This window comes from Typopeltis vanoorti, chromosome 8 (genome assembly GCF_054136105.1).
Source record: "Typopeltis vanoorti isolate ZY-2024b chromosome 8, IOZ_Tvanoo_1.0, whole genome shotgun sequence".
NCBI lineage: Eukaryota > Metazoa > Arthropoda > Arachnida > Uropygi > Thelyphonidae > Typopeltis > Typopeltis vanoorti.
Window position 1 is genome coordinate 118,153,549 of NC_143556.1, and position 15,096 is coordinate 118,168,644.

General features: G+C 35.6%; 1 protein-coding gene across 1 annotated transcript in view; it reads left to right on the forward strand.

The window, feature by feature from the left end:
• The first annotated feature begins 5,457 nt into the window (after nt 1-5,457).
• Nucleotides 5,458-15,096, forward strand: part of LOC150104308 (PRKC apoptosis WT1 regulator protein-like) — a 134,119-nt gene continuing 124,480 nt past the window's right edge. Inside the window, exon 1 of the mRNA XM_090396454.1 lies at nt 5,458-5,978. Coding sequence (XP_090252580.1) covers nt 5,580-5,978 — 399 coding nt within the window. The 5' untranslated portion in view covers nt 5,458-5,579. The remainder of the gene's footprint in view (nt 5,979-15,096) is intronic.

A 15,096-nucleotide genomic window follows, 5' to 3' on the forward strand; every position in this document is an offset into this window, starting at 1 on the left:
AGTACATAAAATCTATTTATAAAATGAGAAAGAAGTCGTTTGTCGTTTTTATTTCACAAACAGAGTAGCTGGAGCTCACTTTAGTAGCAACTTACTTTAAAATAAACTGAAATAAATATTCATCTGACTCAACGTTTGATTATCACCAGTAATTAATTGAGTTCATAGTTTCATAGTTTTAGATGATTTTGCAGACTTTTAGGTTGAGTATATGACAGAGTGGTGCCTCTATCTCCCATTTTTAAACGTAACAGGTTAGAGAGAGAGAGAGAGAGAGAGAGAGAGAGAGTATTTTTTTAATTCAACGATTTTCATTATTAAAATTATGATTGTATATTATGCATTTACATGTTGTTCTAGTTTTTGTATTTTTTTAACAATGAATTTCATACAAATTTTCTATTTTTTGTTTAATGTGTTAATAATAGTTACCATAGATGGTTATTAATAGTTTGTAATCGAATAAGATTACATTTTTTAACAGAATTTTTGGTATAAAAATTAGTTATATATAATTTAAAATTTTTTGCTTTTAATGTAAGAGCTGTAACAACAGTATTTAAATAAATAAATAAATAAATATATATATATATATATATATATATATATATATATATATATATATATATATATATATATATATAATTTTTTTTTTCTTTCTGTTGATCTCGGTTGAGATATAATGTCTCAGCTTGCATCCTCAAAGCTTTTCAATAAGCTTATCTGAGGATGACACCAATTAGATATTTTTTTATTGATTTGATTACTGTGTTGGAAGTAGGCTGATGTTTAAGAGGTCAAATGAATGATCTGAGAGGTCTGATCAAAGTGAAATTTACGATATATTCTGGTGTTATTACATCTGTCTTGATGGTTCACATTCATTTTTGTTGTGGTCTTCTTTTTGAACTAATTAGGAGACTTTTTTCTTTCTTTTTTTTTTTCACTGCGGGCAGTCTTTCTATGTCTTCTGAGCCTTTGATTTGTATCGGCTTTGAAGTTTGTAACTTCCTCAAGAATGTATTGGCATCTCTAATCCACAAAAATTAGGTAATTTTTTCTGATTTTGCATTTCTTGCTTGGTACAAGAGATTCTGGTTGAATGGTGTTAAATATTCGGATAGGAAGATTGGTGTGTTTTGCAATACATTCAAATCCTTGGAAACTAGTTTTTTCTGTCTGCTGGCTTTTATGAGATTGTCTCTTGTGCACTTGCTTGTAAGACGAACTATGTCTGGTGCAAGGCGTGGCAAGCCTTGTATTTTGCTCTTCCTAGGAATCCAATTTACAGTCTGAATATCGTTAAGCTGTAGGGGGGATATCAATTGCGTGGCCTAATTTTAAAACTATGTCTCCGAGGTTTTCTGTAGGTGCAGTTACAGGAAGACCGTTTATGATAAGATCTTCTTTATGTTGTTGATGATTTAAACGTTCGTATTGTAGTTTTATGGAATCAAGTTCTTGACAGAGTTCGGATGTCTCTTTCATCAAATTGTGTTGCCTGTCAGTTAGTGCATTAATGCTGATTTTAATGTCTTTTACCGTTTGCAACACTTCTATCACTGCTAAATTATTATGTTTGACCAAATCTTCATATTTGGTAGATTTTTTTCTTGTTATTTGTTCGTTCTGTTTGTCAAAGAGTTCCTGCACAATATCTACTAAGCTGGCTTTTATAATCTCTAGACCGTTTTCAATTAGTATATTTAAGTAGTTCAAATTATAGGACTGACATGCATTTTTTTGTCTGTTCAGCTCATCGTTTGATTTTGCCTCCGGTATAATCGACTGCGTCGTATATGGCTGCCTTAGGCGAGTTTCTTTCTCCCTTCAGAGTAGGCACGTCCATTCATCACGTGTTGCATTGGATTTACATTGCCAGGTTGTTTCTGAAAGGCCGACACAAGTAAAGTGTAGACTCCTACTGCATTTCCTACAGGTTATATGATTTCCGTCGGACGACAAATCCTTCAGGAATTTGATGCACTTCATGATTCACTTTTCTTCCCTTGAGCAACTGTAGTGTGATTGTAAAGATGGCGACGTCCAATGTACCTCGCACGTTGTTGACCACAGTCCTTTCTGTTCACTTTTCACCACTTCAAAATTTGGTTTCTTCTTAGCCGATTTCAGAGAATTTTATATCACTGTCTTCGGTGTGATAAGTAGAGTTAATTCGGAACACTTTCAAATTAAAAAGAGGAGTTGGAATCACTTTAAAACTATAAAAAAACGGGAGCAGCGATAACACCATACGACTGATCATTTGCCCTCTGAGTATAATAGTAATAATAATAATAATAATAATAATAATAATAATAATAATAATAATGATAATATAATATTAATTTTTTTTAAGTTTGAGAAAGAGTGATTATACATACAAATTTCTGTATTTGCTTATAAGGATTACTTGTAGATAATAATAATAATAATAATAATAATAATAATAATAATAATAATAATAATAATAATAACAACAACAAAATAACAATATGTATTTTTTTTTTAATGCTAAAATATTTATACATACAATAAACATCTTGTGTGACATTGTACCTTACAATTTTACAGAGTTCAGCACTAAGTGCTGCAATTCCTACATTGGATTTCAGTTAAAATTTTTAATAATACTTTTTTGCCTTTATATTATGTATTTACAACACATGTTCTTCTAATGTTAACAATGAAGATTATACAGAATTTTTTGTATAACTTTTTATTTTATTTTTATTTTTATTTTTTAAAGTTTGAGAAAGAGTGATTATACATACAAATTTCTGCATTTGCTTATAAGGATTACTTGTAGATGAGTGAGGCAAGTTAATCCCACCCACTTCGAAGCTTGGGTTAGCTTTTATGAAGAGAGTGGGATTTAGCCTTCACTATTTGTGTTGTTGCTACTGTTTATGTATGGGATGTAGGCATTGGATTTAATAAAAAAAATAATAATAATAAAGTTTCCGTTTATAATAAATAGCCGTCTGGCTTTTCATCTTAGTTATAATAATAAAGTTTCTTTAAATCTAAACTGCCGCTCAGTCTTCAAAAGCTGGATGGAGTTAAAAGGCCTCCCATACTCCATATATGGTGATAAAAGGCATTAGTGATTTTTATTTATTATAAGTTTCTTTACTACCCAACTTGAATCATATTCGAGGATGGTCTGAAAAGTTCTCGACTTAACGATGATAATGGAGTTTATAATTTCAAAATTATTTTTATTTTTCCACATAATCTTCCTTAAGACTAATACATCTATTCCAGCGCCATTTTCCCGTTCCTGTAGTGGTGCTCAGTAAGATCTGCAAAATATCCCTCTACAGCTGCAATCACCTCTTGATTAGAAGAAAAATGCTGACCAGCGAGGAACAGTTTTAGTTTTGAGAAGAGATAGAAGTCAGAGGGAGCCAAATCTGGGGAATAGGGTGGATATTCTAACAATTCATAGCGCAGATCGCTTAATTTCCCCATTGCCAAAACACCTTTGTGGGCAGGTGCATTGTCCTGATGAAAGATGATTTTTTCTTCTGCAAACCAGGTTTTTCTGAGGAATTTTTTCGTTTAGTCTGGTTAAGTGATCGGAATAATATTCTCCGCTTATTATTTTACCCTTTTCAAGATAATTAATAAACAAAATGCCTTTAACATCCCAAAACACAGATGCCATGAAAACACCTTTCCTGCTGATGGAACCGATGGAACTGATGGAACTTTGTCTTCTTTGGCGCTGAACAACCTGCTCATGTCCACTGTTTTTACTGCTGTTTTGATTCTGGTGTGTAATGGTGAATCCAAGTCTCATCCATTGTAATAAATCGACATACAAAATTATTTTTATTCTTGTTAAAATGCTCCAAGCACTGTTCAGAGATTTTCTTGCTAGTGCGTTTTTGATTTGCTGTGAGCAAGCGTGGCACCTATCTTGCGCAAAGCTTTTTTATTTGCAATTCTTCATGCAAAATATATCCTACACGTTTTTTGAAATGCCTATAGTCTCAGCAATTTAACGCACTTTGAATCGCCGGTCATCCAAAACCATATCGTGCACTCGATCAATGATTTCTGGTGTTGTTACACTTTTTGGACGTCCTTCACGTGGATCACCTTCAAGGCTGGTACGGTCACGTTTAAACTCGGCAGCCCATTTCTTAATTGTCGAAAACGAAGGAGAAGAGTGCCCATAAACTTTTATGAAAAGTTTATTGGCATTTCGAATGAATTTCTTTCGGCGTTAAACTTTCTTTTACAAACAATTTTATAACCGCACGACACTCAATTTTATCAATTTCAAGAGATACATACAACATTTTTGCTTCAGTAGCAGTATAGAACCAACTACTTGATAGAATGACTTGCAATTTCACATGGATGCTTATGACATATGTACCAACTGAGAAAAAAAAATCTTGTCGATAGTGTTGACATGTATGGTCGAGGCCGAGAACATTTCAGAGCACCCTCGTATATAGGTGTCTTACTTCTGTTGGTGTTCTATGAGGGACTTGGAAGCTGTATACCTCATGCTATGTAGAGACCTCTTAGAATCAGTGATGTTTTCGAAATATAAATAAAATAGTTCTGTGTTGATTACTGGAAAAAAACTAGTCCCATTCCTAAACCATATTTATCATGCCTGTTTGTTGGTGAGTGTGATTCAACTAGCGAGGATTTCACGATTTTTGTTTTCTTTCTGATATATTGCCATGCCATAATGCATCGCTTTGATCCCCAGATATGAATGTTTCCTGTGTCATCATTTTATTCAAATAGCTCGAATAATTTGAACCATTTGAATAGTTATTAACTGTTGTTAATGACGTTAGGTAAAAACATATGAGAACTGACGAAAAACTTTTATTTAACATTTAGCATACAGAATCACATTACATACATAATGAACGGAAAAGAGATGCTGGTATCCATATCACATTCAAAACTAATTGAAAATTTTCCATTTCTTTGGATAATTGTACGAGTATTAATACGTCGATTTTAATTCTCGTGAACACTTGGTAAGCTGTCATAATGAACTTTCCGAAGGTCTTTTGGACAATTTGTGTATTAATTGGTTTCTGTAACAAATGTATGATAAATCTTTTTTTTTAGTCATCCTTGTAGTTAATTTTAATTTAATTTTTGCTGATTTTAAGTAAATTTGTTTATACCGCAGTATGAAATGTTAGTAGGTATGGTGTGTATTGCCAATTAATATAACAACCGTTCCCCCCCCCTTTTTTTTTTTCTCTCTTTTCAACTGTTCCATTTATGGAAAGAATCAGATTTTAGCAGTTTCATACTTTTATGCATAATTTATACTATAGTCTGCAGTGATAAGAAATGATGATGATAATAATAATACATATAAAATATTTTGATAACGAAGAGACAAGCGGAATAAGGAACTAGGCAACACATTTGTTGAAACGTCAGTCAGCTGTGATTACCGAAACTGCTTCAGTATCAGTGCCAGTAGGACTTGTGGCAGCACATCTGAGTTATTAGTGTCTTCAGTGGCATCATTTAAATAAGCAATATCATTAACGACCTGAACATTTGATTATTGATTTAAAGAAGAAATGGCGTCTAGTTCATTAAGTCAAGAAGATTTCGATCACGAGTTTGAACTCTCATCGAGACGAACGCGTATTCGAAGTGGACGTACAAATACACGGAGTGTGCCATCATCTCGAGCAGCTTTAGATTCAGGTAATATGGCTGATGGCGAAGTTGGCTCAAGTGTTGCGGGATCGGTATCTTCCACAAGTTCTGGCCAAGTGGAAACTGTTGACATTAGTTTGTGTGTAAGTACACTTGGTATTGTTGATCACGATGCTTCCCCCAAACCTACTAGTAGGTCCAAGGATAAACGATGTCCCAGACCGAATCATGTAAACAAAGGTAAAGCACAGAGAGAGAGGAGGAAACTGAGGGAGAAAAGACGAAGCACAGGTGTCGTACATCTTCCGTCCACAGAGGTAAATATTTATATTTTGGAAAACTGTGTTTTAATTTGATAATGTAATGTAATGTTTCTATTAATGGAATTAATGAAAATAACAGCATGAACTAGACAGTATGTGAAATTATGATCAAGCGTAATTTTTCTTATTAATCTTAGATCAGCATTACTGGGTATATGTGTGGATGATTAAAATGTTTTAATCAAGAGTTTTGGAGACATTAAGAATAGGATATAGGTTGGGATGAACATTCTTTATGATGAAGCCTGTATTAATTGTTAAGGGAAGGCCTTGCTAATTAGTTTGAATGGGAAGAAACCTTTTGATAGTGCTGGATTTTGGGAAGGCATTTGACCACCTGCCATATAAGAAGTTGCTATTTAAATTAAGTGTAAGAGAGATAAGTAGTTTGCATTGGAAATTGGCTGTGTACAATAAACCTTGATGATCTGATCTGTATTTGGGAAGGTCAGTGAAAAGGGAAAGTGACAGTAGGGAAAAGTGGACAGAACTGTCCAATACCATAAAAGTTATTAACCAAACTTTTGTTACATGCATTTGTGAATGGTTTGAGGGAGTATTTTATTTGCTGTAATATGCGAAAATGGGAAGGCTAATAAGAAACTGTCAGTGTTGTATCTCTGTAGGAAACTGAAAAGACTTGGATAATGAACAGATGAGTAAAGTGAAAATTTAGTATTGCTACATAGTCTAGGATGCACTTAAGAATTGCAAGGGAAAACATATAGGACATTTAGGAGCAGTGGTGGACTAAATAGTTAAAGTCTAAAGTAGGTTTTGTAAAGTAAAAATATATTGATAAAAAAAATAATTGAAAAATATTGATGAAAATAATAGTAGCTGTCAGGATAGGTTGAGGGATTGTGAAACTAGGTGAGTAGAGGGAAAAAGGAGTAATATTACTATCATTGAAACATTTAAGTTCAGAGAGTTGCTTGCCAAGTTTATGTTGAATATGCACACACACACACACACACACACACTTGGAAGATGATAGGAAGCAGTCTAGCATGACTGTGCAAAGACTCGATGATTTTAACGCTTATGACACACACACACACACACACACACATACATACACACACACACACACACACACATACATACACACACACAGAGGTTAGTGCAATCTTCTCATAATGGATTTCTTTTTCTGTGGAGGTCTGTAAATCATAAAATAGTAATATTTCTATTAAATTACATATCGTGATATCTTGTGATATCTGGTTGTGTTGCAATATATATTTACCAAGTTCAATTATCCATGTCCTAAGTCAGTTAATTGAACATACTTTTATATAATGCTGCTCCAGTAGTACATTTGCATACTTATGGACTGCTTAATTCTGGTTTATTAGAAGGTTGGTCTTGAGCAATCACTGCACTTGTTATTTGGATTTTGGTACTATTCACTATTTAAGTCTTTTCTGGATTCATCAGAAAAACAGTGAATAATGAAAAGTAAACTACTGATATAATCTCTACTTCAACAGAATATATTTTCTACTGATGTAAGTAATACTAGAAGAGAAGTGGATCTAGCAGAAGAATTGCAAAATGACATGTTGGTATTACTTGGAATTACTGAGAATTCTCAGTAATTCTAAGTAATTGGTATTACTGAGAATAAGAAGACCAGAACAGGTAAGATCATAGTATGTTGCTATTCAGGTACTAGGGATCAGAAAAAGATTGGCATAGCAAGAGTATTCAACCCTAATTATAACAATAACTGTCTTGAATGGCAGCCACTTTCAAGTATTGATGTGGGCAGTTTTAAAGTGGGAAATCGGACATTGAAGTTTGCACATATGATTGTATATGGTAGGCAGAAGAAGTAGAGAAATTTAAGTCATTAGAGAAGACATTTGACATAAAATAAAATGCTGTGTTCTTGTTAGAGACCTAAACAGCTGAGTAGGAAATCAATTTCAGACATACATAAATGTTTTGAGAATATTTAAAGAAAAGGACATGGCATTCTAATAATGGCAAGCACCTGTTAATTTTTTTTCAGACACTGACTAGTTATTACTTATGCACATTTCAACATAAAAATCTGAATGAATTCATGGTGAGAGAATAGAAATCTGAATACAGTTACAGTGAGAGAACATGCAAAACCAAGTCTTTTCATGTACATTTTTGTTATGTCTTTAGATAGGTCCAAGATATGGCTAACTATATCAAACATTATTTTAATAAATTAGTTTATATCTTCACTTTGGATCAGTTCACCTTAACAAACTACCAGAAATTATCATAGAAACACGTTCTGCTGTTTGAAAGAAAAGTAACTATAGCGAATATGTTATTAAAAGAAGTGCCCACTTCCTTGTGTGGAACATGATGAAAAACAAGTATTTCATTGAAAAAAACAAACATGTATTGAAGTTTTCATAAAACTCTCACATGTCAGATGTACACTGTAATTTAAAAATTGTTACAAAAAAAGGAAATATATGAAGGAGAGAAAGACATAAAATTAAAAACTTCAAAATTTTTACAGATTATAATCATGATGAATAGGACACTCAATCCAAATATTGTATTGAGTTTGTACAAAATGTGCACACTTGAAAATATACAATACTTTAGCAGTATACCTACATTATTATACAGCAGTGAAATTTGGGCTATAAATAAACATAAAGAATAAAAACAAATGAAATGAGATTCATGAGAAGAACTGCATAATACACGTTATTAGACAGAGGAATGAAGACATTTCAAAAGAACTAAAAATAAAATCAATAGAAGAAAAAACTAAGCAAATATAAACAAAATTGGATAAAACATGTAAATCGAATGGTAAACACCCTATATTATTATTATTAAGGGCTACTCTATGGAGTGCTTAGACTCAATGAGGGAGGTCCTAAACATCACGTCAAGCACTATCCAATATTTATGCAGTATCTATCATACCTTGTTTTGAACTCATTCACAGTAATGGCATCTACAAAGACTCTGGCAACTTATTCCACTCATTCACCACTCTCCAAGCAAAAAACCTAGTTCTAACATCCTTGTTAACTACACTCTTACTCTGTTTCCAAGGATGGCCATAGTTCAGAACACACTTGTTCTGAAAAATTTCCTCTGAATTAATCTTGTAAAAACCCTTCAGTGATTTGTATGTCTCAATCATATTGCCCTTTTTCCAACTATCAACCAGTTTCTGTAACTCACAAATCTTCAACTTGTTCTCGTAAGGTTGTTTTGTATTGAATATAAATACAATAAACATTATAATAATATATGTCTATATTACGATTTTTTTTCGAGGGGGGGGCGTGAAATATTTTAATTTTTCTAAAGGGGGCCCTGACACCTAGAAGTTTGGGAAGCACTGCTCTAGATCCTCTCCACCTCTTCTTCATTGCCAAGAAACCTTGGTGACCAGATCTGCATGCAGTAGTCAAGATGGGGTCTTATCAAGGCTTGATAAAAGAAGAATAATAACCTGCTTGCCTCTTGAAAAGGATACTGCAGTTTATTACATCAGTGTCATAAAGTATTTGGAACAAGGAGAGCAGCCATTGGTCTTGGTAAGGGAAAAGGTTTTGCAATTTATAGCAGAAGAAATGAAACCAAAAATAAGAGTAGAATCAGGAGGACAAGGGTCACTTTCCTCTAGATCAGAGCTTTCCAAACTGTGGGCCGTGGCCCCCTTGGGGGCTGTAGGTTTTGTTGAGGGGGGGGGCCCGTGAAATAATGAAAATAAATTTAAAATGTTTTAAGACTAAGTAGATTTTTTTTATCTTAAAATAAAAGTATTTAATTTTTATTATTTATTATTTCTTTTTATATTTTGATGGAAAAAAATCACACATTGGTGCGGGTTCACAAATATTGCTTCCTGCGTATTTTGGCGCTTAATGATTATTAGTAAATATATCCTTATTCATATAAGTTTCATTTCAAAGCAGAAATCTAAGAATTGTAGTTCCAAATATTTCACCTGATATTGACTTTTTGTGTAGCAGTATTGAAACACATCCATCATATTAAATTGTTATTAAACTTATTTTATGTTTTTAATTCTTTCTTTATTACTAATCGGTTTACATTTCATGTGTTTGTACTGCAAATGTACAATAACAATATATCTATCTATATAAAAATATGAGATAATGTGGCATGTCAAACATGTATGTAAGATGCTAAAAAATGTAATATTTGCATTTGATTTTTGCATTATTCGCTGTGTATGTTTTGTATTGAATATAAATACAGTAAATATTATAATATGTCTATATTACGATTTTTTTTCGAAGGGGGAGCGTGAAATATTTTAATTTTTCCGAAGGGGGCTCTGACATCCAGAAATTTAGGAAGCACTGCTCTAGATACTCTCCACCTCTTCTTCATTGCCAAGAAACATTGGTGACCAGATTTGTGTGCGGTATCAAGATGAGGTCTTATCAAGGCTTGATAAAAGAGGAATAATAACCTGCTTGCCTCTGCTCATCAAAGTATTCTTCAGTTACCAAGTAATGTGATGAGCTGCTTTAGCCACTTTTGTTATGTGCTCTCTAAACTTTAACTCTGTATCTACTAACACTCCCAAATCTCTGGCTTAATCAATCTTGTGGAGTACAATTCCAGACAGCTAGTCTTCCAAATCATCCTGCAAAATATTAACATCATCTATATTAACTATTGCTATACCCAACTTTGCATCATCGACAAACAACTGAATATTATTCTTATTATTATTCAGGCCTCCATGGAGTCAAAAGACTCATCGTGAGAGGTCCTTCCTAAGAATATAAAGTCTGTCAAGACGCATCGAGGGGAGGTCCCCCCTAAGAAACACAAAGTCTATCATACCACTCCTTAAACTTATTGACCGTTCTTGCTCTCACCACTCCATCAGGCAATGCATTCCACAGTTCAGCCACCCTCCTTGCAAAGAAACCACTCCTCACCCTCTTGCTCACAGTTTCCTTTCGTAACTTCCAGGGATGGCCTCTTGTCATCGCTCCTTCCCGCTGTTCAACCAAGTGAAAGAACTTCCCAGTGTCAACCCTGTAACCACCTCTCAACAGTTTAAAAGTCTCAATCATATCACCTCTCCTTCTTCTATCCACCAAACTCTGCAGTCCACATTCCCTCAGCCGATCCTCATAACCAAAATTGTACAGTCCTGAAACCATCTTTGTCATCCGGCTTTGTACCCTTTCCACAGTTAATTTACCCCCAAATCCTGGGGACCAAATTTGAGAACAGTAGTCTAAGTGTGGTCTGATCAGAGACTTATACAACGGAATGATAACCCTTTTATCTCTGCAGGTCAGTGTCCTTCTCATAATTGCATCAATCCTCTGTGTTACCTTCACCACTTTGCAATATGTTCCCTAAATTTCAGGTTTCTATCAATCATCAACCCCAGATCTCTTGTCTCCCCTACTTCCTCCAGTATAACCCCTCCATAGAGTATGAAGCATCCCATCGATGTTTCCCAAACCTTAGTTCCCCTCAGAATAGTTCCCCTCAGATCCTTTCCTATATCATTAATGTACAAATTCAACAGTAGCATCCCAAGAACAGTCCTGCAGCACGGCACTAGTCATAGGCCCTCTTCAGATCAGAGAATAAACTGCTATCTGATTTCTCCATCACCCACCCTATATCCATCCCAATGTGCTGCAGTTTACTGATTAGAATTCCATGTGATAATCCATCAAAGTCTTTTTGCAAAGTTCAATACTATCACTGTAAACCTATTTATCCAAACTCTGCTGTCACTGCATTATAAAACATGAGCAAGTTACTGAAGTATGACCTACCCTTCACAAAACCATGTTGTTCCATACAGTATCCCATTTCCATCTATCCATTCCTGTACTTTGCTCTTGACCAATTTTTCCCTTGACAGCAACTCCTGATATGCTGATCAATCGGTAATTTGTTACATTAGTCTTGGAGTCTCCTTTATGCAGTAGGATTATTTTCCCCCTCTTTCCATCCCTTGGGACTAACCCAGAGCTGAGATTTAGATTTAGCAATGTGGTCAAGGGCACTGACAGTTCCCTAGCACCCTTGCATAAAACTCGAACTAGTACACCATCTAATCCCATAACTGTAATCCCATATTACAGAACCTTAATGTATTCACATTAAAGTACATTATGGTTCTGTAATATTCTATGCGCCTCCATTTCATTTACCTCAGTTTCCATATTAGCCTTTGCCTCTCTCGTTACTGCAATATCATCCAACTGGATGATATTCTCTGGCAAAATGTTCACTTCTACTATTTAAACTGATTCAGTCACTTCCTTACCATCGGCATTCATTAGAATCCTTCTGCCATAAACATTTTTTTACTTGCAGCATATCAAAAGAACTGTTTGGGATTATATTTGGCCTGCATCGCTAACTTCCTTTCATAATCTGCTTTTGCCTTTCTTATCACACTAGTTACCTTCTGGCTTGTGCTTTGTACTGTTCATGTGCCTGCTGGTCACCTTTCTACTTGAATTCCCTCCCCATTTTTTTCTTTTTTTGCTACTCCAGCTTAATGATGATATTCATCCATTTAACTCCTACTTGATTTACTCTGCTGACTCTAGGTATGCAGTCTGTCATTACTTCCTTCACCACATTCCATTCACTATGAACATGCAGTTTCAGCATGCACTATCAACTTGCAGTTTCACATGCCATGGCACTGATCCAAGCAATCTCCTAAGCTTGTCATACTTACCAGCCCTGTAATTCCACATATATCCTCTGTTAACTGAAAATTCCACACATTTAGCCACCTCCCGGATCAAGATCATATGATCACTCTCACCAATTGGTGACAATGTGGTGGTCATATTGGTTATAGACAAATTCTCAGATGCACTTACTAGATCGAGCACTCCAAAACCCCTAGTATATCCCAAATATCCTAAATAATTAATAAAATATAAGCACTTGGGAAGAGAAAGCCTGGTAGACCTCAAGAGGATGTTAGATTGAATAGGAGATCTATATCCATATTTATTATTATTATTATTATTCAGGCCTCCACGGAGTCAAAAGACTCATCGTGGGAGGTAAAATTTACAGCTCTGTCTCCACCACTCAATCGACCAACTGACTGCAACTACACCAGCGCCATCTACTGCCGATCACCACCACTACTATTTGCACAGACAATCACAAACATCCATGCCCACAGCAGGATTCAAACCCGCAGCCCTTTGGCTAGAGAGCGGATATGTTAACCACTTGGCCAGCCAGGCTGGCATATTTAGCGTGATGATGATAATAGGTAACGAATGTGGTAAAAAAAAGCAAAAGCGGATTATGAAAGGAAACTAGCTTTGCAAGCAAAAGAGAATCCCAAACAGTCCTTTCAATATGCTGCAAGCAAGAAAAAACTGTACACGGCAAAATGATTTTAAGGAATGACGATGGTAAGGAGGTCACTGAATCAGTTGATATAGTGGAGTTACTGAGCGCGCACTTTGCAAAAGCATATCATCCAGGTGGTGACATTGAAAAAATGAAGGAACCATTAGTTTATACGGGAATAGTGATGAATGAAGTGGAGGTGACTAGTCTATTACAGAACCTTAATGTGAACACATCTGTGGGATTGGATGGTATACCGGCATGGGTCTTGCGTGAAGCGGCTAAGGAATTATCAGTGCCCTTGACCATGTTGTTTAATCTGAGTCTCAGGTCTGGTTTAGTCCCGAAGGTGTGGAAAGAGGGGAAAATAGTTTCACTGCATAAAGGAGGATCCAAGACTATGGTTGCAAATTACCGACCGATCAGCATATCAGGAGTCGTTGTCAAGTTCTTGGAGAAAGTAATCAAGGGAAAAATACAGGAATGGATTGATGAAAATGAGATACTGTACAGGGGACAGCATGGCTTTGTGAAGGGTAGATCATGCTTCAGTAACTTGCTCAAGTTTTATAACAAGGCGACGGCTGAACTGGATAAGGGAAATGGGTTTACAGTGATACTGCTGGACCTGGCAAAGGCATTTGACAGGATACCACATGGAATACTAATCCGTAAACTACAACATATGGGAATGGATATAGGGTTGGTGAGATGGATAGGTGGTTGGTTGATGGAGAGATATCGAAGAGTAGTTTATTCAGGAGTAGAGTCCAAAAGACGGCCTGTGACTAGTGGTGTGCACTAGTCACCACTGCTGTTTAATCTGTTCATTAACGATATAGGATAGGATCTAAGTGGAACAATTCATTTGTTCGCTGATGATGCAAAGTTGGGTAGGGCAATAGTGAATGCAGAAGATGTCAAAGTCTTGCAGGATGACTTAGATAGATTAGAGTTCTGGGCTAAGGAGAATGGATGTCAATTTAATGTGACAAAATGTAAGGTTATGCATTTTGGGGTGAAAAGATTAGCAGCAGTATACCACATTGGTGGAACTGTACTCTAAGAGATTGATGAGGCCAGGGACTTGGGAGTGTTGGTGGATAGGGAGATGAAGTTTAGGGGGCACATTGCAAAAGTAGCTAAATCAGCTCATCAACTCACTTGGTTGTTGAAAAATACCTTGACGAGCAGAGACAAGCAAGTTATTGTACCTCTGTACCGAGCCTTGATAAGACCTCATCTCGACTACTGTGCCCAGATTCGGTCACCTCGGTTCCTTCTTGATGGAGAGGAGGTGGAGAGAATCCAGAGGCGAGTGACTAAGATGATAGCAGGTCTATGGAATGAACCATATGAGAACAGGTTGAAGATTTGTGGGTTGCAGAAACTAGTTGATAGGCGCAGGAGGGGAGATATGATTGAGACATTCAAATTGCTAAAGGGATTCTATAGGATTAATTCAGAAGATATTTTTGAGATCAGGACTGGTGGTGGGAAAACTAGGGGACACATATGGAAGCTGGGCAAGAGTGTGGTTAGCAGGGGTGTTAGAGCTGGGTTCTTTACTTTTAGAGTGGTAAATGAGTGGAATCAGCTGCCAGAATCTGTTGTGGGTGCTATGACGGTGAACGAGTTCAAGGCAAGGTATGATAGATACTGTGAGAATGTAATCGCATAGTTGTGTGGACATGATGTTTAGGGCCTCCCTCGATGAGTCTAAGGACTCCTGGAGTCGCCCGAAATAATAATAATAATA